The sequence below is a fragment of the Leptonychotes weddellii genome, chromosome 16 (assembly GCF_054177405.1).
Source record: "Leptonychotes weddellii isolate Sample4059 chromosome 16, ASM5417740v2, whole genome shotgun sequence".
NCBI lineage: Eukaryota > Metazoa > Chordata > Mammalia > Carnivora > Phocidae > Leptonychotes > Leptonychotes weddellii.
The window spans coordinates 12,383,003-12,408,525 of NC_138384.1; the positions used below are offsets into that span (position 1 = coordinate 12,383,003).

The following is a 25,523-nucleotide window of genomic DNA, read 5'->3' on the forward strand; positions in this document are numbered from 1 at the left end:
TCCACACAAGGGCTCGAGGGGTCCAGTTAAAATATAAGTCAGCTTAGGCTGCTTCTCTGTTCAGTCTCCCAGGTGGAGGGCCTGTGAATGCTACAGCCTGGTGCCCCTGTCACCTCTCTGGCCACAGCTCCTCTCCCCACTGCTCACTCCGCTCCACTGCAGGTGTCCCTGCTGCTCCTCAAACAGGCTAGAACCGCTCCTCCTCCAGAGCCTTCAAACATGATGCTGTTTCTGCGCAGAACACATTTTCCTCTAGTCACTCACAGAGCTCACTCCCCCACCTCCTTCAGGACTTGGTGAAGCTCGCTGCTCACTGAAGCCTCTCCTGACAGCCCTGGTTTAAACTTACCCCTCCCCCGTCACTCCCCAGCCTTTCCTCCTGCCTTAGTTTCCCTGAAGCATCCAACATAGTCTGCATTTTACCTATTTATTGAGTCCACTATATGCCTGCCCCTAGTATCTCCAACATCAACAGGGACTTTGCCCATCGTACTGACTTCATATATCCAGTGCCTAGAAGAGAGCCCAGGACATAGTAAACGTTCAAAAAAGATTTGCTGAGGGCAGAAAAATGAGTAATGCAATGCTGGACAGTGGTGAGCGGTGAGAAATGAAGCATGAGAAGGGCATGGAGAGTGATCGCTTGCTTGTTTATATGGCATACTTGGGAAAGGCCTCCATGAGCAGTAACATTTCAGCAGAGATCTGAACAAAATGAGACCTGAACCGTGTGTGGCTGGACGGCACTCTGAGCTAAGTGTGATTTGAGGCCAGTGGTCAGAGGTCAGGAGAGGTTAGAGAAAGGGCAGGGAGGTAATAGGGGCCAGATCCCACCAGGCCTGGTAAGCCAGTTAGGACCTGAAGATGGCCCAAAGCCTGGTGATGCTGAAAGCTGATCATGACGGAGCTGATTTACATTTTAGGAAGATCACTAGCTGCTCTGTGGGCAGCAAACTGTAAGAAGCTAAAATGGGAAAAGTGAGGCAAGTCAGGAAGCCCCTGTAGCAGTCCACGCAGAGAGGCCAGTGACCTGGCCTAGTGTGGTAAATGCTTCATCTAGCACTTGGTGAGTCGTGAGTACGCCATAAACGCTAGCTGTCGTTATTAAAATGCTGTATTAAATACAGTGACTTGCAGGAAACGACAGATGCGGAGAAAGGGGAGCCCTCCTACACCGTTGGTGGAAATGCAAGCTGATGCAGCCACTCTGGAAAACAGTATGGAGGTTCCTCAAAAAGTTGAAAATTGAGCTACCGTATGACCCAGTAATTGCACTACTGGATATTTACCCCAAAGATACAAATGTAGTGATCCGAAGGGGTACGTGCACCCCAGTGTTTACAGCAGCAATGTCCACAATAGCCAAACTATGGAAAGAGCCAAGATGTCCATAGACAAATGAATGGATAAAGAAGATGTGGTATATATATACAATGGAACATTACGCAGCCATCAAAAAAACCCGAAATCTTGCCATTTGCAACAACATGGATGGAACTAGAGGATATTATGCTAAGCGAAATAAGTCAATCACAGAAAGACATGTGTCATATGATCTCACTGATATGAGGAATTCTTAAGCTCAGGAAACAAACTGAGGGTTGCTGGAGTGGTAGGGGGTGGAAGGGATGGGGTGACTGGGTGATAGACACTGGGGAGGGAATGTGCTATGGTGAGCGCTGTAAATTGTGTAAGACTGATGAATCACAGACCTGTACCTCTGAAACAAATAATATATTATATATTAAAAAAAAAAAAGATAGTAGGAAGGGAAAAATAAAGGGGGGGGAAATCGGAGGGGGAGACGAACCATGGGAGACTATGGACTCTGAGAAACAAACTGAGGGTTCTAGAGGGGAGGGGGGTGTGGGGATGGGTTGGCCTGGTGGTGGGTATTAAGGAGGGCACGTATTGAATGGAGCACGGGGTGTTAAACGCAAATAATGAATCATGGAACACTACATCAAAAGCTAATGATATAATGTATGGTGATTAACATAATAAAATTTAAAAAATTAAGTACAATGACTTGTGTAAGGTATATGGGAAAAACTCAACTTGTGTTTACTTTTATTGTTAGGATAACAATAATGATAATCCTGATGATAATAATACAACAAGATAATTTCAGAAAGCAACAAGGGCTTTGAAGGAAATAAAACATGGTAAAGTGATAATGCTGGAAGGGACTGCTTTTGGTTAGTACAACCAAGGAGGCCTTCCTGAGGAGATGACCTTTGGAAGGAAACCTGAACAGCAAAAGGAGCCAGTCAGGCAAGACCTAGGAATCTGGAGTGTTCCTGGCAAGGAGAATGTATGTAATGCAAAGGTAAAGGTCTTACGGTAGGAATAAGTAATAAAAACTAATGAACAGTATTCATGAAATTTATTAAAATTGAGTTGTTGGACTCTTAGCTCTTCAACTGATTCTGGTTTCTAGATGGTAATGCCAGGCTCAAAAATTATGCTAATCACACATAAGGGAGTACAAATTGTATTAAGTATACTTGATCCTAGAAAATCCCACAGAATTCACCAAGTCTGAATTCATCAGAATCCTAAAGAGATAAGTACTGTTTTCATTTTTTCTTAGTGGATCAAACCCAGCAAGCAAAGGTTTTGTTGGGAATTAGGAACCGGAAAGCTTCTGGCACATACGGAAACTTAATATTAACAGAGGCTTTGAGAGAAAGAACAAAAGATGCTGCTGAATCCAGAATGAGAGGTGATCCCAAAGTAATTTGTCTTATTTTATTCTATATTTACATATTCTCTGCTCTTTTTTAAGATATTGAAGGCAGCTTAAAATAGTTTAGGAGACTAATTGAAATACTCTGAGATGTTGTCAAACCTTTTCAAATTTCCATATGAGGAAGATTCAAAGTTCGATCTGAACTGCATATTTTTTCATAATCAATTCACATACTCATAAAAGAATATGAAGAAATTCTTTAAATAAATTCCACAAAAATGTATTCTAGTCTCTGAAGTTCTATATTTAATATGACTATATTAGATTATATAATATACAATTATATATTGCCCTACTGGCTTACAATTAATTCAGATGTAATGCCTCGGGAGGCTCTGTTAGCCTTCAAGCTAAGCAATTACTTTAGTTTATATACTCCCTTTCCACTGTATTTAGATTAAGAACAATCAGGTCACCGTTCAGAGACAGAATATTTACTCCAAGCTCTTTCCCCTCTACTGTGAGAGACTTAGCCTTGAATTACTATCTATCCTAAAATGTTATCCTTTATAATAATGCTCTCCAGACAAAACATCCAGTCTACTTTTTGTCCGTTAGCTTTCCTTCCAACACACCTAGCCCCCAAACTTTGAAAAATAGAGCAGCAGAATATGAAAATGGCAGATTTGACTTTCTGAGGAGTGAAAAGAATGAATCTTGATTTTATATTAGCTCCATGATAGAGAGCAAACATGGCAATAATTCTGTCCTTCACAGTCTCAGGCAAAGGAAGATGGTGTTCTTTCCTGCAGCCAATGACTCTCCAGGCATCATCAATGGGAAGCGTGGTTAGACCAGTGTGGTTAGACCCTCACAATCCTCCCTCTGCCTTTCCTCCACTCCTAAACCTGATGGAAGAATGGCTAACACAGAGTGCAACTAGAACTAGGTTTGATCAGGACTCAGTGAATTTAATAGTTGGTGTCCCTGGAAAATGTTATAGATTCCCTAACCACTTGAAGTATTTATTAAATATGATCGTCTCAATCTGAAATTCATCCCTCGAAAAGGAAGAATCAGTTCTGAAGTCCTAGTCAGTTTGAAAACGAGACTGGTCAGGCATGGTGGGTCCTATCCTCTACCACTCTGATTCTTCATATGACTCAGCTGGGTTCTCAGTTTCCTGGGGGCAGCTACATTTCCCTGTCTATTCAAAGAGAATGACCTCTGACCTTCGGCATGAAAAGAGACCCGAGACTTCCAAATTTATTTTGACCATTTTTATCTGTAGTGTACAGTGATAATGTGGTTACTTCATGATTCATGTAGAAATTATACACTTAAGGTAATTAATTTCCTCTGTAACTTTTTGTTTTCCAAGTTACCCCTGGATCTACTAATCCACCTATACCTATACCCATCTACTCTGCCTTCAACCCCTGTCCTTGTACAGTAGATCTCAATCCTTTCAGCTCACTCCAGGATTTTCCTGAAGCTCAGTTTTCCCTCTTTACTGAATATTCACACAACAGTATAGTTTCCTCTTAAATATTAAATAATCTACCTTTGAGCCCAACATCCACCTCTAGCTACTGCCCCATTTTTCCAATTACCCTTGACAGCAAAACTGCTCACAGGTGTTACTTACACTCAATATCACTACCTCCTTGCTGTCCATTCTCTCCTCAACCCATCCCATTAGGCTTCTGTACACAACATTCCACAGAAACTCTTCCTGCCAAGGTCACTAATGGCTTTGACAAATCTAGTGGCTAATTCCACATCCTATTTTATTCTACTCTTCATAGCTTTGGACATCACCCAAAGTTGATCTCTCCCTCCTTTTGAAATACTGTATCCATTTGGGATTCCAGAGCACTATAAATCTTCTGGTTTTCCTCCTACTTCATGACCACCCCTTCTTAGTATTATTTTCTGCAGGAACCTCCTCCTTTCCCCAACCTCTTCTCTATGCACACTCACTCTTAACATCAGTTCATCAACCCCTTGGTGGAAAGGATCATCTTTTTACATGATTTTCAAATATTTGTCTCTAGCCAACATCTCCCTTTTGTCACAGATAATTGTGTCCAACTGCCTATTTGATATTTTCACTTGGATGTCTAAAGGGAAGGTCCAACTTAACGTATGAACACCAGATTCCCTGAATCCTCCTGATTCCCTGCTTTACTCCCACCCAGCCTCACAAACCTGCTTTCCTGCCACTTCTTCCTATCTCAATAAGCGGTGCCACCATTCAGTCATTTGCTGGCCAAAATACTATGAGTTAAACTAGACTCCTTTCTCACACCCTTTATCCAATCCATTAGCAAATCCTGACAGCTCTACCATAAAAACGTGTATCCTTCATCCCCCTATTTCTCATACCATCACTGTCACTATCCTAGTCCAAATCATCCTCATCTTTTACCCCAACTATTATAATAGCCTCTTACCTCTGTATTATTCGGGATTCGGTTCTGCTACATATAACACGGAAAAGAACAAAATCAGAGCAACTTAGACAGACAGAAGTTTATTTCTCTCCCATAAACCAGTCCAGAAGTAGGCAGGCTGGATTGGTGTGGTGGCTCCACAGTGTCCCCAGAGACTCAAATTCCTAAATTCTTGCTCTGCCATTCTAGCAGACAGCACCTATCCTCAGTGTCACCCCATGCAGCAGAGTAATTCTTGGGTTGCCAGCTATTTCCTACAGCCAGGCTACAGGCCAAAAGGAAAAGGCAGAAGGGCAAAACAAAGCACCTGCATGCTGAATCAGCTTTCGTCAAGTACACACTTAGAAGTCCTGCTCACATCTCTGGCAAACACACAGACACACTTAGCTGCAAAGGAGGCTGGGTAAGTGCAATCTTTTCTTTCAGGCAGCAGTGAATCCAATCCCAATTTGGGATGATCTTACCAATGAAGAAAGAGAAAACGGATGTTAAGGGTGGGCAGCTATCTGTTACACCTCATGCTCCCTTCAGTCTATCCGCTGTGCAGCAACAAGGCTGATTTCAAAATGCAAGGCAGAGGGGTGCGTGGGTGGCTCAGATCATGATCTCCAGGTCCTGGGATCGAGCCCCGTGTCAGGGCTCCCAGCTCAGTGGGGAGTCTGCTTCTCTTTCTCCCTCTGCCTCTCCCTCTGCTTACGCTCTGTCTCTCTCTCAAATGAATAAATAAAATCTAAAAAAAAAAAAGAAAGAAGAAAAAAAAATGCAAGGCAGAGATGTCATTCCTAATCAAAACCCACCATGGTAGGTAAAGGAAAATGATGCAGTATGTATCCTATCTTTCCTGTATGAGCTGCACCTCAGGATCCTCATTGAATCATTACAAAAACAAAACAGAATGACAGACATTTTTGTGCCTCTTGATGTAATACAATAGAAGTACCAACCACCTAAGAATTCATGCCACCCCCAAAATCAAATATGAATCTAATCAAGCCTCTAGATCGAAATACCAGTTTATAGGAAACGGAGGGGACAGAGGACCATTCTATAGAACCTGATGGGGATGCACTCAGCACTTTGTTTGGACCCTGAAAAATACTTATATTTATCTTTTATATATATGTCTCTCAACTGGGAAGATGTGAATACCGACTGGACATTTGATGATACTGGGGAGTTACCGTAATTTTTTAGGTATAACAGTATTGTGGTTATGTTAACTTTAAGAGGTCCTTATCTTTCAGAGACAAATAACAAAGTATTTACAGATGAAATAATACGATGTATGGGACTTAGTACAAAACCCTCTGAGCAGGAGCAGGATAGATGAAGCAAGACTGGTCATGTGCTGCTAACTTGGAAATCTGGGTGATGACGGTTCACTCTGGTTCTACCTAAGGTGCAAGCTTCCGTAATCAAAGAATTTTTTTATACTTTCCGGTGGCTTCCTACCCTACTTTGCAGGACTTCTAAGACCCTTCATGAGCTCGCCCTCTGCAACCTCCTTTCCTACCATTTTCCAGCGGGTACCTCCACTTCCACCACATACTTCCCTCAGCCTGCTGTCAAGCTTAATTTGGTTCTCCACTCAATGTTACCTCATCACAGAAGTCTCCCCGATCTCCGTACTGAAAAGAAACAGGAGCCCATCACTCTCTATTCTCTACCATGTCAGTAGCTGACATTAAATTATATATTTGCTTGTTATTCACTGAGGAACATAATCTCCGTGAAGGCCAAAGCTTGTTCTCCAGTGGGTCCTGACTCATAGAACTGGTCCTGGCCCAGAGCGAATGAAAGAATATTACTCATTTTTAATATCTTTATCTGGGTACTAAACCATCAAGAGCTCTTCACAAAGAGAAATCCCAACATCCTTGTTAGCTTTATTATAAAATGATATTTACCAAGTCTGGAATGCTAAACAGTAGTGACAGAGACTCACTGAAGATATGACATAAAATGGAGAGAAATAAGAAAAGGTGAACGTCTAATACATTCATGGCACAAAAAGATATTTGAGCCCTTTTTATATGCGTTTGCTTTTATCATCTGTAGGCCATCCTCGAGTTGAAGAAACCTCCTTAGATTTTCTTGAGGTTAACTTTTACTTACTTACATTACTCAACAAATATTTACCACATGCTTCTTATTTGTCAGGCACTGTGCTAGGCACTGGGGTGACAGGGGTGACCCAGACAGACTTAGGGAGGGCTAATTGCAGGCGGGAAGAAGACAAAATCCCTATCACAGTTTTTGCCAACAAAAATGGTTGATTGTGGAAAATTTTATGGCATCTACACTTTAATTAAAAATGCTGGCAATATAATTCATTATCACCGTACATCTAAATAGCATAAAATACGTTAACGTTTTTCTAGTCTTCTTGGACCACAATTTTTAAATTTCATAGTAGCAAACCAGGAAAACTATTTTGACAACAAGTTATAGATTTTCTTAAAACATAACTGAGCAATAAAGTTGCTCTTTAAACCACCACAGTCATATCCATATGACAATTCTACAGTAAACAGATGCCTTCTTAAGTCTAAGGAAGCACCCAGTTTTGCTTTCCTACAAAAGCCTAATATTTTTCATCCTCCTTTTAATAGTAAAGATACAAATTCAAGAGGTCAGGGAAAGTGCGAGGCTCCAGAATTTTACAGTGTTATGAGAACACTATTGTATTTCTACCACATTGACATACACCAGGATTATTAGATTAATAAGATATCCAATCGTTTTTTTAAAAGTCTGTGTGACAAGAAGAGATAAGTAAAGCCAGAGTGTATTTGCTGCACCTGTTATCTGGGCACTTGGCATTCTTAACAAGTTAAAACCCCAGGAAGCCAGATTAAAAGATGACAGGGAAAAATGTAAATTACATTATCATCGTCGACATGCTAATATACATGGGTGCTGAAAATCCAATTGAAAGGGAACTGGCTTATTAAGCTGTGGCATGCTGCAATTTACATATCTCGCCCTCCAGATGTGAGGAGGGTAAATGAGAATGGAGTGTGCTCAGATCAGCAGGGGATAAGGAAGAAAAACATGTACATATGTTGGCTATCAATTTGGCCAACCAAAGAGAAAGGGACGCGGTGAAAAGACTGACTTCTATTTCCCCTAAAATAAACCTGGCTCCTCTGGCACAAGCTGGAGCAGCACTACAAACAGCATGACTAATCCGAGCTGGTCACTCTGCGCATGGCTTTCCAGCACTGAGTAACTGCAGATGCCCAGACGACCCGCACAAGCTCCTGAGAAGGGACCCTGCTGATGGTGGACGTGCAACAGCATCTTGGCCGAAAAGGGGGACCAGAACTAGCAGCAGGAGCTTCCCCAAATTCCCACCATCAGTCTTAGACAAGCCAGCAAGAGGAGAAATCACTGTATTTTAGAAAAACATTCTGTAAATTATATTATAGCCTGGAGTCCAAATCCAACAGAAAAATCTTACTGTATCCAAAATTGGCTACTTAAATTTCTCATAGGTAGCGATTGTTCTCACTCGTCTCCTCCTACATGCAGGTAGCCTTTGATAACTTTCAAATACTTAGAAGAAAGAGTAAAGCAAACTTCAACCTAATTTTTTTTTTTAATTAGGGGCTTGCCAATAGACAGGCAGTGTTAGTGAAATGGAAAGGTAAGAGGGATACAAAAGCGAAGAGTAAGAAAAGCAGCCACAAAATATAGCCAAGTAATAACCTCAATAGGAATGTTAGCATTTCATATTTATACAGTAAATACAAACATACCTAACATATATTTTGATTATTTATTTGCTGTATAGATAAGCAGCAATAAAATCTTTCTCTTTTAGCTTTTGATTAGGGAAAGTTAAAAACATACACAAAGAAAACAAAAGAGTATAACAAACCCCATGCACACGCCACCCAGCTTCAACAAGTATTCACACTCTGCCCTCCTGGCTTCATCAGTATCTCCATCCAGTCCCTCCTTCCATTGTTATTATTATATTTTATAGTTTTTAAGGTAGAATTTAGATATATTAGAAAGCATAAATATTAAATGTACAATTTTGACAAATGAATTCATCCATATAAGCCACACGCTTGTCACAAATATAGAACATTCCACTTCCTCAGAACTTCGGTGTGTTCATTTCTCAGCCAGACTACCTACAGGTAGAACAATACGTATCCAACAGAAGACATATTTTCTCCAGCACAGAAAAAAAAGTAAGGAACTCCAACTCCTCAAATCCAGCAAGCTTTATATTTCAAGCTGCACAAAGGCTTCTTAGCAAAATGACAGTGTAGGAATTTGACACCCAAACTAAATCCAGATGCCAATCTCTTCACAGATAGTATTCAGATACAGAGCTTCAAGAAAAAAAAAGGACTTTGGTAAGAGAACAACAACAGCAACATCAAAAGCCCCTCACTGAATTCTTAATCTCAGGAAACAAACTGAGGGTTGCTGGAGTGGTGGGGGGTGGGAGGGATGGGGTGGTAGGGTGATGGACACTGGGGAGGGTATGTGCTATGGTGAGCGCTGTGAATTGTGCAAGACTGTTGAATTACAGATCTGTACCTCTGGAACAAATAATACATTTTATGTTAAAAAAAAAAAAAAAAAGAAGAAGATATCAGGAGGGGAAGAATGAAGAGGGGGAAATCGGAGGGGGAGACGAACCATGAGAGACGATGGACTCTGAGAAACAAATTGAGGATTTTAGAGGGGAGGGGTGTGGGGGGATGGGTTAGCCTGGTGATGGGTATTGAGGAGGGCACGTTCTGCATGGAGCGCTGGGTGTTATGCACAAACAATGAATCATGGAACACTACATCAAAAACAATGATGTAATGTATGGTGATTAACATAACAATAAAAAATGTAAAAAAAAAAAAAGCCCCTCACTGGTTCTGGAGCTATTTACCTTTTCATTTATTTCAATAGGACCGCAGGCAAAATTACAGGTCTGTAAACACAACCCAAGAAATAGACAGTAAAACTGTAACAGCAGCATCATTACAGTAGAATTTCTACCCACTTCCTAGAGTGATACATGCTTGGCAGACCACCGTGTATTCTCCATCGCTGCTCTCCAGGAAAGAAGGAACAGTAGCAGGAATACTAGTAACGGAATTAACAGTGGCTGACACGTATTAGTGATGAAGAAGCAGAGATTCAAAGCTAGTTCTTTCTGTCTCTAACATGCTTTTGTGATTCCAACCCTAATGGCACAACACGGATAAGCACACACTGTTAACATTATATATAACCTGACATTTTGTTCTGCTTATTTGAGCCTTGTTTTTGTCCTCACTCCTTCAATTGTGCTGGTAAAAGCCCTTTCCTCCTCCCCACAAGTCCCCACTTTGGCCCACAGAGAAGAAAACTCAACCTACAATTTTGCACTCCTGGAAAAGGGCTGGGGAGGAAGCCTCCATCCGCAGTCCCCCTTAGCTGGTCCTTCCTTCCAGGAGGAACTGGAATTTCTACAACTGAGAAGGGTTTGAGAATGGACCGGTGCAGAGGGGAAATGGCCCATTTTTGAACTTGGGCTCTTTCTGGCCTGCCGAGGTGCAGACAGAGCTGAGCGGACTGGGCAGGTCTCTGCTCTGGGCTCTAGCTGGTCCGCCTGTGCTTCGGGGGAGCGATCGGATGTCAGCCCTTCAGGGCCAGCTGGGGAGCGGGAGGTGGCCCTCTCCGGGCCTTAGGTACTGGCCACATTCTTTGCCATTAATGAGACTGACACCGTGATCAGTACTTGGATTTTGGGTCTCATTTTTAAACTTGTTAGAATTCAGGGAGGAGGGATGCAACTAAGATCCCAAACTTCCCAAGAAGCCATAATCTTTATCCTCTGCCTCGACTCACTGCATCTGGAGCACACCTTTTCTTTTTTCGGTGATCCTCTGGCTCATAGTCGAATATAAATATGCTGAGGTAGGCGAGGGGGTTTGGGAAGCATCCAGAAGGATAAGCCTTCTTTATACCCTGGCTACTTGCAGCTCATGGAAGCCCTCAGCTCTGTTTGACAATTCCTCCCTCATTCCCAGGGGTGCACAAGCCCCTCCTCTGAGCCACCCTTACTGCTCATCTAACCACCACCACCACTAACACCATCGACACCAATACCAACCCCCCCAACACCACCACTGACAACAACACTACCAACACCAGCACCACCTCCATAAAAGTTCAAGTTACAACCTGCTAGTGACAAGTATTCAACCCATTTCTTACCTTGTTCTCCTCTGGAGTGAAGAGGATTCGGAATATGGATGGCACTCCTGGAGCGACTTTGTGGCCAGAATCTTTGGGGCTGATGACTTTAAAGTAAGGTGAACTTTCCTCAACAACTTTGACCATCCTTGGAATCTGCAAGGAAAACACACCATGGTGGACATTCTGCCTGTGAAAAAGCAGAAGCAAAAGCATGGGCTTGGTTGTCCACCAGGAAATCTCTGTCTACTTCTCATGCGCCATGGATGACCTTGGTCAAGGTTTAACTTCCGTTTCCTCAACTGGGAGAGGAGATGACTCACTCAGTGCATTTGAGCTTTAATTTTTATTAAAATTATTATTCATTTTATTGTTATTGCAAGCCTTTGTTCATTTTATCACTTAAATGTGACTATCTTCAGGGCGCCTGGGTGGCTCGGTAGGTTAAGCATCTGCCTTCGGCTCAGGTCATGATCCCAGGGTTCTGGGATCAAGTCCCGTATCCGGCTCTCTGCACAGTGGGGAGTCTGCTTCTCTCTCTGCCTCTGCCTGCCGCTCCCCCTGCTTGTGCTCTCTCTCTCTCTGTGTGTCAAGTAAATAAAATCCTAATAAATAAATGTGATTATGTTCAAAGAGGAACTGCTTGATGAGCTAAAACCCCACGCACACAGCGGAGGTAAGCTGGATTTCCCAACATCTGAGAAGTGCTCTGGGACAAGAAACCACAATTCCTGCACGCCTGCTATGGACCATCCACTGTACATGATGTGCCGCTTAATCCTCTCAATAACCTCGGAGCTTCATTATAACCCCCCTTCTACAGATGGGGAACAGGACACTTGTCCTCAGTGCCACAGCTTCACCAAGTCCCAGCCTAACTCCACCTTCCGTCTGGAGCACTGTTCTCAGGAGACACCCTTGTGAGCAAGAACAAAGAGCAAGCAGTCCAGGGTCTGCAGGCCAGTGTCAGAGCGGCTTCAAACCGTTTCCTTCTCTTCAAGTCCTCCTCTGCCCTGCTTGCCTTGCCCAGGGTACGTATCTCTGCTTATCTAAGACAGTCTAAGCAATAAAAGACATACAATTGTGAGGAGAATGGGGGTGGAGGTTACAGGGACACAAGGAAAGGGAAAAGATTTTTTTTTTTTTTGAAGACTGAAAGGGGGCTAAAGAAAGTGAACTATAGTTAAGGGTGACCGAGAAGCCTCGGGTGCAAAATGAAGACAAAAGAACCCACATAACCTCTTAAATCTGAAACCCAGATGGGCAAAGGAAGAAGAAATGCAGAGAGAGAATTCAGAGAGATCTTAAGACTAGAGAGCAGGGAGGTAAGGAAAAGACGTGTACGAATCTGATAGGAGTCCAACTGGCTTTGCTGGTAAGGGGAAGGCGCAGTGTCATTTATGATGGACAGAACAACACTGTAGAAGCTCGCTGGGAACACTTCTGGTAAGAGCAGAATTATGGATTAAAAACTAAAAAGGAAAATACCAGCAACACTAGTAATAGTCATAATAATAACAATAATGGTTTAGTGCTTCCTATGTGACAGGCACTGAGCTGAATACTTTACATTCATTATTTCATTTAATATTCCAAACAGTCGATTGAAATGGGTACTAACAGTATCACCATGGCCCAGAGAAGTGAAGTGACTTACCCAAGGTCTGTAGCTGGGAGACAGCTCAGCTGGAATCTACCAGATTAATCTGACTCTGGAGTCTGGGTGCTAATAATGAGATCCTAAGTAGAATCGAGTTGTGGCTTGTAGAGAGTTCATAGCTTACTCTCACCTTGTGTTGTGTAAGAGACAAAGAAATGACCAAACAGGCTCTGTCTTTTGCATTCAGTGCCAATGAGGAAGCAAGCAAATGGTAAATAGCATAGAAAGCATTTCTCTGTGCCCTATATCTATCCCAGCAGTTATTTATGAGTCCATGAAGTAAGGAAGCAGAAAAGCAGGATTATATCAGCCATCCAGTACAAGGGTCCTTAGAGTAACTCATGCAAGAATAAGGCTGCCTAGGCTAGAGAAATCAATCTGCTTTTTGGTAGCTGGACTTTCCCTGGATGGGGACCCTCCTTTCATGAGGTCCAACAATGAAGCTGTAGCAGCATTGAACCAAGAGGTGTTGGGTTTTCCATGAGAACTTAGTGCCCCTTGGCAGACAAAACTTACACATGCCCTATACCCTTTACTTGCCCATATATACCTACTGGCAATCATTTCTTATTTAGGGCCAAGGAGGAGTGGTCAAAGTATCCCTTGGGCTAGCTCCTCTCTGTATTTAACAGCCTTAAAATACCTGAGCAAGAGTGAAAAAGTCATGGAGAAAGGGAAAAAGAGAACTGGAAGTGACAAAGGAAATTGGTTGGCAGACTATATGAAAAGAGAGAGTCCTAATGTCTATGTAACATCTCTTCTTGAGGTCCAGGGGCATAATTCTGAGCATCTCAGATTCTTTTTCTTCTCTCTGCCTACCCTTTTAACTTCTGTCCCTTGAGCTTCTTTGGCTAACACTCCTGTAGCCAAGAACTAAATATACCATTTTCTCCAGAGTCTGACTTTGTTGTCACTAAATCACCCCATTGATCTCTGAAAGGCATCACTGATTCCTTTAATGAGTGACTGTACCAAATATAACTAAAAGTATTCTTGCATAGTCTTCATTTATTTTCCCTTTTTTCTTATAGCTAGAATTTTTGTCTCCACATTCTTGAACTCCTTAGGTATTCCTACTTGCCTTCACATCTGAAGTTCAGCATCTCTCAGATGCCTTCCTCCCCATCTGATTACTTTTCACACTTAACTGTGCTTCATGCTGACTTCCCACATTATTCTTTCTTCCATTATTGTTAGATATCAAGGAAATCTTCAGGCACTTAATACCTTTTCTTGAAGTAAACCATAATTTATCTCTAGGGAAAAAAAGGCATACGGATGGAGAAGAAACTCTCGGTTGCAACCACAAAAGGACGAGGTACAGACAGTGGGAAAAGCTGTCCAAAATGATGGGTAGACAAAAATCTGAAGGCTATCTATGGTAGAAGGGAGGAGAAAGAAAAAGGGGAAAGGGAGCTCCGTTTTTTTTGAAGTTTTTTTAAAAATACAATTTGTGGGGCGCCTGGGTGGCTCAGTCGTTAAGCGTCTGCCTTCGGCTCAGGTCATGATCTCGGAGTCTTGGGATCGAGCCCCACATCGGGCTCCCTGCTCCACGGGAAGCCTGCTTCTCCCTCTCCCACTCCCCCTGCTTGTATTCCCTCTCTCGCTGTGTCTCTCTCTGTCAAATAAATAAAATCTTTAAGAAAAAAAAAATACAATTTGTAAAGTATCAATAATTTGGCTCAACAACAGCAATTGATATGATAGAGTTTATACCTTCATTTGGGGAAACGGTGGCTCTAATGCAGAAAACACGAATATATGTTTCACCCCGTCTTGAATAAAAACCTAGCTAAACTGGTCACACATAAGAATTTCACGACATTTGGGGCACCTGGGTGGCTCAGTCAGTTAAGCAGCCAATTCTTGGTTTCAGCTTCTGTCAGGATCTTTGGGTCATGAGATCGAGCCCCGAGTTGGGCTCCATGCTTAGAGCAAAGTCTGCTTAAAGCTCTCTCTCTCTGCCCGCCCTGCTCCCCACTCACTCTCTCCCTCTCTAAAATAAATAAATAAATCTTAAAAAAAAATTGTGACATTTACCTAGCTAATATTTTACTCAACAAAATGTAACTGCACATGTTGGGAGTTGACCATTTGGTGGGCACTGACCTGGGTCTGAACACATATGAATAAATCAACATAGTCTTGTCTTCATTGTGCTTAAAGTCAAAGGGCAAGTTTTTATCTATTTTTCTAGGTCTCTCAAGTTAAAGAATTTATCTAAGATCCTATGGGATCCCATTTTATTTAATCCCTTCTTATATATCCATGAAAGTTACATCCAACAAACATACTCACTTTGTCATTATTCCTCAAAATGAGTGGAACTTCATAGACTTCACAGGGAGTATAGTTCTGAAACACAATTTCTGATGGAAAAGGCTGGAATAATGCCTGATCCAGGTCAATTCCTGAAAACTACATTGAAAGAGTAAATTCATTATATAGCTATGCAGTGGCAGAAATGACGGGAATATACGAAAATACTACATAGACATATGGATATTAATACTAAAAACATACAAAACACTCAGAAAGGTGTAACTACTATAAGCAATAATTGTTATAAGTACTAAAGTTATTGTGAACAACTTGTTTAATACAAAAGAAAGTAGAAGATTTGGTCTTCAGTTTAAAAAATATAGGCTAATTAGAACATCAACCCAAAACTTCCATTTACAGCAATGGTGAATAAGGTCATGATTTCCCTATGAAAATAACGAGAAAAACTCTATCAACAAATATCTGCGTGGAGGCACTGAAGAGCTTAATAAGACAGTATGAGCTAATGTCAAAACTAAGAATTATCTCAAGCTATTAGCTTGGGTAGAATCCAACAGGTTTTGAGTATTGCCATGTTTCCTTAAAATTTTAGAATATTCCATGATGCTCTGTGAGTACACAGTTGCACCCCGGGGCACCTTAGTATAGTTTGCAAAATGAAGATGTAAGCATCCATCTCAATAATTTAGAGAAGCAATAGAAAACATAAAAAACAAATAAAATCCAAACAAATGGAAAAAATGACATAACAAAAACAATAAAAATTCATAAAATAGAAAGTAACTACAGAATCAACAAAGCCAAAGTCAAGTCTTTAAAGACTATTTTAACAAAATTGATAAAATACCTAGAGAGTATGATCAAGAAAACAAGGCAAAAGGCACAAAGAGCCAATAAAAAGAATGAAAATAGGGACATTACAATAGAAACCGAACTAACTGAAAAGATAATAAATGGATATTATTGTCAAGAAATGTGAAAATTTAGATTAAAAAGTACAAATCCTAAGAAAGTACAATTTATCAAAACTAGCACAAGAAGAAATAGAAAATATGAGTAGTTCTATAACTAGTAAATTGAATCTGTAAGGAAAAACTTCTGATAGGGAAAACCCCAGCCCAAATAACTTTACAAGCAAATTCTAGCAAACATTTAAAGATGCAGCACAAATACTATAGAAACTCTGCCAAAGGAAAGAAAAAAATATTAATGTCTCCCAACTCGATGATGTTAGCACAACTTCCATATAACTAAGAAAGACAGTGGGAGAAAGGAAAACTATAGGCTAATCTTAGTTATATACAATAGAATGTTTTTAAAAAGGAACAAAACATTAGCCAACTGAAACCCACAATATATAAAAAGGATAACACATCATGACCAAACTGGGTTTATCTCAGAAATTCAAAGTTGTTTTAACATTAGAAATTGATTAAAAAGAAACAAAACTGTCATTTTCCCCAGAAGAAAAAAAACTGCTTATTTAGAAAATTCAAAATAAACTATAGATAAGCTATTAGAATTAATAAGTTGCTTATCGGGGCACCTGGGTGGTTCAGTTGGTTAAGCGACTGCCTTTGGCTCAGGTCCTGACCCTGGAGTCCCAGGATCGAGTCCTGCTTCTCCCTCTGACCCTCCCCCCTCTCATGCTCTCTCTCTCTCATATAAATAAATAAAAATCTTTAATAAAAAAAAAAGTTACTTATCAAGGTCACTGAGTACAAGGGCAACAAGCAAAAATCAATTCCATTTCTATGTACTAGCAAAGAACATTTAGGAAATGAAATTTATAAACAATACCATTTAAAATAGCATCCCAAACATAAAATACATAGGAATAAATCTAATGAAAGATGTGTAAGACCTTTATCCAGGAAAACTACAAGATATTCTTGAGAGGAATTAAAGATGACCTACATAAATACAGGAATATACCATGTTCATGAATTGAAAGACAATATTTTAAGGATGTCAAATACTCCCTTAACTGATCTAAAAATTCAATGTAATCCAATTAAAAAAATCATGTAGAAATTTTTTTTGGAAATTAAAAAGCTGATTATAAAATGTATATGTAAAAGCAAAGGACCAAGAATAAACAAGATACATTTAAAGAACAAGATAGGAGGACTTGCTTTATCAGGTAGCAAGACTTATATTATTACATATCACATACTGTTACTTATCAGAGTAATTAAAATAGTGAAGTATTAGCGTAAGATTTATCCTAAAAACAAATGTACCAGATTTAAAAGCCCAGAAACAAATTCTTAAATATATGGACACTTGATATATTCTTAAATATATATATTCTTAAATATATGGAACAAAGGTAACACTAACAAGCATTGGGGAAGAGATACATTCTCTTTAATGAATAGTGTTGGGTTAACTGGATATTCCATAGGAAAAATATCAATTTAACCCCTATCACACACCATTCCAAGTGAATCAAAGCTCTCAATATGAAAGGTAAAACAAGAAAATTTTCAGAAGAAAACCAAGAGGAATATCTTCATAATGTTGAAGAATGCAAAATTTTCTTTAATGGGGCACAGAAAATACAAAACATAAATGAAAAGATTGGTAAATTTTGTCATATTGAAATTTAAAACATGTTCATCAAAAGACGCCCTTTAAGAAATGAAAAAGAAGGGGCGCCTGGGTGGCTCAGTCGTTAAGCGTCTGCCTTCGGCTCAGGTCATGATCCCAGGGTCCTGGGATTGAGCCCCACATCGGGCTCCCTGCTCAGCGGGAAGCCTGCTTCTCCCTCTCCCACTCCCCCTGCTTGTGTTCCTGCTCTCGCTCTCTCTCTTTCTCTGTCAAATAAGTAAATAAAATCTTTTTAAAAAAGAAAAGAAATGAAAAAGAAATCCAAAGAATAAGAGATTATTTGTAATACACATAATTGATAAAGGACTAGTCTCTAGAATATATGAAGAACTTTTACAAATCAGTAAGAAATGGACAAAACACATAAACATGTGACTTATAAAAGATGATATCCAAATGGCTAATAAACATGAAAAGTTGCTTAACCTCATCAGAAATCAAGAAACTGCAATTAAACCACAGTGTGACAACACTATACACCCAATAGAATAATTTCAATTAAAGAGACTGACAATATTAAGTATTAGTAGCAAGTACTTAATACTTAAGTATTAGCAATTCCAGCTGCACAGCTAATGGCAGTATAATAGTATAAACACTTTAGAAAACTAGCAATTACTACTAAAGAGACATGTATGCATGGCCTATAACTTAGGAATTCCACTTTTATGTATATGCCCATACTGCATATATGTGCACTAAAAGAAATATACAAGAGTGTTTATAACACCATCATTTATAAGAGCCAAAATGTGGAAAAAAACAAATGCTCATCAACAGTAAAATGGATAACAATTGGTATAATCATAAAATGGAATACTATACAGCAATAAAAATGAGTGAACTACCACTATACACAACAACATAAATCTTCAAAACAATATATTAAATTAAATTAGCCAGAAATTAAAGAATATATACTGTGGTATTCCACTTATATAAAGGTTGAATAAAAGAAAAATAAACCTATGATTAGCAGTTCTTCTGGAGAAGAGGGACAGGTAATGACTGGGAAGGGCATAAGAAAGCTTCTTCATCCTAGAAGAAAGCTTCTAGGATGCCAGTAATGCTGAAGCTTACATTCCTTCATCTGAGTGGTGGTTATATGAGTATCTTTACTTTGTTAAAATTCATCAAGCTATATGCTCATGATACACACACACACATTCAATAAAAATTTTACTTAAAAATGTAGTTTTATGGAACACTACATCTAAAACTAATGATGTAATATATGATGATTAACAACAATAAAAAAATTTTTTTTAAATGTAGTTTTGTGGGGCACCTGGGTGGTTCAGTCGGTTAAGTGTCCAACTCTTGGTTTCAGTTCAGGTCATGATCTCAGGGTTGTGAGATCAAGCCCCTCAATGGACTCTGCACTGGACGTGGGGCCTGCTTAAGATTCTCTCTCTCCCTCTACCCTTCCTCTGCCACTGTTTTTATTATAGATATATAATTCATATTTACAGATATGAATATATAGAGAGAGATGAATATATATATATAGCACTTAAAATACTGTGTTTTGGATTTGAATAAACTGACCAATGGTGTGGAAAAGTCCAGAAACAGATCCTTGTATATGGATCACTGGATATATGACAGAGGCCTTATAGTGCAAAGGAAACAATGGATTTCAGCATAAATGACAGACTCCAAGATGGACTCTGTGTAGGTTGTAACTGGCAGCTTGAGCTCCCTTCCCCAACCCTCCTGCCACAAATAACCAGGGTTAAGAGAAGATGCCCGGCAAGAATGTCCACGACTTCAGATCTCAGGTAAGGCTTGCACTATACAGATCTCCAAAGCAGGTGGCATATTCTGATAGGCAAAGCCACCAACTCCTTGTTTGGAATACTAGGAACAGCAACATGAAATTCCCTGTATGCCATCTGGCAACAGGAAATAGTAGGGAAGGCAGAGCTGAATGGGCAACACATAAATTTGCATGTTTATAGGAAGCAGTGTGGCACTGAGGCAGGCTAGAAGAAAAGGACTCTGAATCCTAAAGGTCCCCACAAGTCACAACTCTGGGGAAAGGCTAACACAGCTCATTCCTCCTTCCTTCCTCTCAGCCCCCTTCCAAATAAACACACGAACACAATCCTCTTTCATAAAATGCTGTGCTGAGAATCATGAAAGATGCCTGCTGGTCTGGGACACTGCCAGGACCTGCCTCAACAGGAATTGCCTGCAGATCGCAAATCCAGGAAAAATGTCCTTCTTTCCTCCAAAAATGAGTGGTAACAATAATAGTAATGATAAATCAAGATCTATAAAAAAAATTCAAGGAAAACAAAGGAATTAAGAAAATGGCAAGTGAAGAACAGTTAACAGGAAAGTTGCCATGAAGCAATGAAAATATTGGCTACACTGTTTCACTATAAATGCAAAAGACATAATGGAAAAAATCTGAAAGCACAAAGCAAATAATTAAGAGGCAGGGAGGACCTAAGCAATCAAAGTGATGAAAAATCCATGTGTTCACTCAATAAATACCAATTAACTGAGTTTCCAGTATTTTCCAAATGTTAAGCACACAGTAGTGAACAAAGCCAACAAAGCCCTTGCCCTCATGAAGCTGACATTCTTGGGGAAATGGATAAAAAAATAAAGAAGTGTATAATAATGAGATCAGGCAGTGATTTGGCTATGGAGAAAACTAAAGAACAAGGAGACAGAGTGAATGCAGGTTGTATGCTCTTTTCAATAGGTGTCAAGGGATGGCCTCTCTGAGGAAAAGACATCCAAGTAGAGATCTAAGCAAGTCCTGTAAAGATCTGAGACAATAGCATTATAGTTAGAAGGAATAGCAAGTGCAAAGGCCCTGAGGTGCAGATCATCATTGAGTGTTTGGAGAGCAACAAGAGGGGGGTACAGCTAGAAGAGAATGAGCTAGGGAAGAGTGGAAGAAAAAGAGGTCTATGAGGGAAATAGGATTAGATGACACAGGACCCTATAACTCTGAGGGCAATAAGAAGCTGTTGGATGGCTTTACACATGGAAGTAACATGTTCTAATTTACATTTTAAAAATCATTCTTTCCTTTTTGTGCAGAATTGATGATGGGGCAATGAGATGGAAACAGGGAGACTATTTCAGTAGTCTAGAGGATGGTGGCTTGAACTGGGAGGGTATTGGTGCAGGTGGTGAGAAGCAGTTTGAGTAAAGCTATATTTGTGAAAGCAGAAGTTTATAGCACTTGTCATTGGATTTCATATAAGATGCAAGAAAAAAAAGAGGCATCAGAGATAATCCCAAGGTAGGTTTCTGGCCTGAGGAAACAGATAAATGGGGGTTACTATATACTAGATGGAGGAGACAAAGGAGAAAAGATCATGTTTTTAGGGAAGGAAGGTAACACAATTCTGAGCTACCAAGCATTCACTGGGCTGAATATGTGATCCAGAGTTCAGAGGACAGGCCATACCAAGAGAAATGGTTGTGAAAGTAATCATTTAAAAAGTAGAATTTAAAACCTGCTCCTAGAAGGGGGTCACCTAAAGAATGAGTTCAGAAGAGAAACAACTTCAAGGACCAAGTCCAGGGGAGCCCCAAAATTTAGTGTTCAGGAACAGGGAGAGATCCAAAAAATAAAATAAGAAAAAAACAACCAGTGAAGTAGGAAGAAAATCAAAGGAATATGATACCTGAGCTACAAGTAAATAAATAATAAATTTTGTACCTACAAAAAAGAGACACTGACTGCCTTCGGCTCAGGTCATGATTCCAGGGTCCTGGGATCAAGCCCCGCATCGGGCTCCCTGCTCAGTGGGAAGCCTGCTTCTCCCTCTCTCTCTCCCCCTACCTGTGTTCCCTCTCTCGCTGTCTCTCTCTCTGTCAAACAAATAAATAAAATCTTAAAAAAAAAAAAAAAAAGAGACACTGAGTCAAATGCTGTGAGACAATTCAGAAGTGCCTAACTGGTCAAGCTCAAGGATGAATTATAAGAGAAACACATATACACAAAACTCAAAGTAAGGGACACAGAGGATAGCCTGGTGGATATAATTACAATGAAATGGAAATGAACAGAAAATTAAAAATGGATGGTGAGCGAATACAAGATGTAGAAGGGCAGACAAAGAGGGTCCAACATGTTCATAACTGATATTCCTCAAGAAAAGAACCAAAAATGGCAAGAATATTGGGTAATTCAAGAAAAACTTTCTAGAAGTAAACTAAAGATACACAGTAACTCAGGAAAAGTTTATTCACATCCTAATAAAATTACTGGATATTAAATTAGAATAAATAGTCTTTGGGCATAAGAGCTAAAAGATTCATGTATCTATAGTGGGGTAAATCAAGTTGACTTCATCATACTTCTGCATATGATTATAAATCATATTTCTGCTTACCATTAAAGCCAGAAGGTAGTGAGGAAAATGCCTGCACAGTTTATATGGGGAAAATGTGTGACCCAAGAATTTTATACCTAACAAATCTGAAGTTCAGCATAAAGGCAATAGGCAAATACTGTCAAACAAAACCAAGGAAGTATAGTATCTGTAGGCTCTTCTTGAAGATATTGGTGGAAGAGGACTGTCGCCCAACTAAGAACTAATGAAATTCCAAAAAATAAAGTAAAAATAACCAAATGAGTTGAGAAAGAAAGAAGAGAAATGATGAGATATAGTAAAATATACTAATTTTGTCATCCTTCATAGCAGGGGTCAAAATACATTAAAACACATACAAGCGGTACATGCAGGAAAATATGCATAGCCTGGTCTCAGTTACGCTATGGGAAAGGTGCAAATAGCTCTTGATCAGGATGAGTTAGCACCCGGAGAAGCCATGTTGCTGCCCTCAAAGAAGAGAAGAAACAATAAGAAAAGCTAGCAGTATTCAGAGGAAAGCAAATTTTGTGGAGATTCTACACAGGGGAGGCAATGGGGCTATAGTGAGAGCAAAAGAGCCTCAGGAATTCATTCATCACCTGGGAAAGATCTCTGAAAATCTCTCAGGAATAGCCCAGGGAAGCCTTTGAGAGGAGGCAGATCTCCATCAGTTTGGCTGATGGAGGTTCACCATAATTTGTACATAAAAAGGAAAGCATCTAATTCAAGAAATTAATTTAAAAGTAGGAAATAAGACCTTATTTTATAATCATATGCTCCTAAAGCCCAGAACACATGGTTTACATTAGAATATAGAAACAGGTTAAAATAACTGTTCTTTAGAGACTAAAAGGATACATTTGTTATCGGAAGTAAGCCAGAACAGACAACAAATGCCTCCTTTAATAAACAATTCCACCTTCTCCGTTTCTAGTGATGACAGCTCAGGGAAGAATGGGATTTCTTGTTGTGTTAAGAAGATGAATTAACTGGATTTGGCTACTATAATCCTTTGAATTACTCCTGATCTGTAAACAATAGTGTCCGGGAGTAGCTAAGAAATGTGACTAGTCAAAAGTTATTTGTACTTATTAATTATAATTCTCTCCATATTAAATCACAGATATCAAGATCAACAGAAGTAGAACAAGAATATATGACACAAACCCAATAAGGAATGAGCCCAGAAACAATAACCATTACTTAGTTCCTGTTGTTCTAGAATGTTCACATAGTTACAGGGCCTGCCTCATAAGCAAGTATGACAGAAGGCAGCTACCTTTTGATGCGTTGTTTCCCCCATATCTAAAAGTTCAATGATCTGTGGTCGGCACATCAACCGCGTATTAGCCAGTCTCTGCTCTGTGGTGAGGGACATTTCCTTCAGGAACTCCGAGGGTGTCAACTAGAATTTAAAACAAAACAGCTGAAGATTCATAAATGGTTATACTGAAACAGTGTTTTCATGAGTGCCAGTAATGAATGGCATGTGTTTTCAGCTTTCAGGATAATTCTGGAATGCCACTAAGTTCCCTTATGAAATATTTAAATTAACTAAATAATACAAGAGAAGTACCTGTGCACTTTTAAGCTCTTTGCACACTAATTTCAAATGACATGTGGTTGCAGTTTCCTTGTGATTTTGAAGAAATCACACAAAAGAAACAGGGGGTGGGGAGTCAAGAAATTGCACAGGAGGGGTGCCTGGGTGGCTCAGTCGTTAAACATCTGCCTTCAGCTCGGGTCATGATCCCAGGGTTCTGGGATCGAGCCCTGCATCGGGCTCCCTGCTCAGCAGGGAGCCTATTTCTCCCTCTCCCACTCCCCCTGCTTGTGTTCCGTCTCTCTCTGTCAAATAAATAAATAAAATATTGAAAAAAAAAGAAAGAAATTGCATAGGAACATATCCAAAGAGCTTAACATTTACGCTCAGAAGAAGCATCTGAGCATACAACTCTGCTTCCATAATCACTTCTAGTTTTCAGAGCTGAGGAACGTGAAATGCTTCTACTTCTCAACTGAAGTTACAACATACAAGCAAAGCATTTGGGTGTTTAGCTCTCCTGCTATAATAGGAGGTTAAAGAGGAATCTTGTGAAACGGAAAGGATCTAGGGAGTGTGACTGCACAGCTTAGGAATGAGTTTGAACTTCTCAGAAATCACAGGAGCACATTTTGACCTTGTTTTAAAAGAGCCCTAAGCCCATCAGCAGATCCAGCAGCCACTCATATTCACACACCCAAAGACGAACACAAAATGCTTTAACACTTTCTAATGTTATGAGAAAAAAATGTAACCTATCATTTAAATAAATAACTCAACAAGGCTTATTTACCCAGGACCAGACACTATTATTTGCTTATTGTTGTTCTGGAATGTTCCAGGGCTTACTTTATATGCAAGGGGATGATAATCATTCACAGCAACATAATGCTTAAGTATGTACCAAGATTTTTAAAACATCCAGAGGTATATAATTTAGCTGATTCATTTCACCTTGGGTTAAAATCAATGCTCTTCAAAATCCCTACAGAATTAATTTCTGTGATTGAATCCATATAAATGAAGGCATATTTCTAATGCTGCTTCTTACTTGGTTTTTTAGGTTCTTTTTGATTGGAACCCAGTACTAAAATGTTAAGAGGTATCAGCTGTGTCACAGTATAAATAAAAATAATTAAGTCTTGGGGTGCCTGCGTGGCTCAGTCAGTTAAGCATCTGCCTTCGGCTCAGGTCGTGATCTCAGGGTCCTGGGATCGAGCCCTGCATCAGGCTCCCTGCTCAGCGGGGAGTCTGTTTCTCCCTCTGCCTTCCCTTGTGCTCTCTATCTCAAATAAATAAATAAAATCTTTTAAAAAAATAATGAAGTCTTAAAAGCAAAAAGTCAGGAGTTACTTTAAATATGAAATGATAACCACCCCAAAAGAGAGTGATGATAGGTTTTACTTTTCTTCTCAGAACATAACTTGAGACTGGTTTTTAAAATTTGGTGAATACTATCTTGAACCCTGTAAATTGTTACTGATATTTTCTATAGCATGTAGTTTATAATTCCGTTCTCACCAAGTTATTATAACTCTTTAAAAATAGAAATATGTTTTATTTTAAAGGACAGAGAAAAATGCATTTTTACTTGATACCATATAGTCATCATTTTGATACTCTCTGTTCTACAAATGTGCAAACAGAAATAACTCTTGCCAAGCAACAGGTAATATACTGTTGAGGTCAAACCCTATGAAATTCTGATACCTCATTGTTTTTGTACTACACA

The 25,523-nt window shown here is 39.7% G+C and overlaps 1 protein-coding gene across 1 annotated transcript in view; it reads right to left on the minus strand.

The window, feature by feature from the left end:
* The window catches only part of HYDIN (HYDIN axonemal central pair apparatus protein), a 364,500-nt gene that overhangs the window by 281,229 nt on the left and 57,748 nt on the right, over positions 1-25,523 (minus strand). The window contains exons 4-6 of the mRNA XM_081806373.1: positions 23,528-23,653; positions 15,305-15,424; positions 11,368-11,502 (exon numbers count right to left, since the gene is read on the minus strand). Coding sequence (XP_081662499.1) covers positions 11,368-11,502; positions 15,305-15,424; positions 23,528-23,653 — 381 coding nt within the window. The remainder of the gene's footprint in view (positions 1-11,367; positions 11,503-15,304; positions 15,425-23,527; positions 23,654-25,523) is intronic.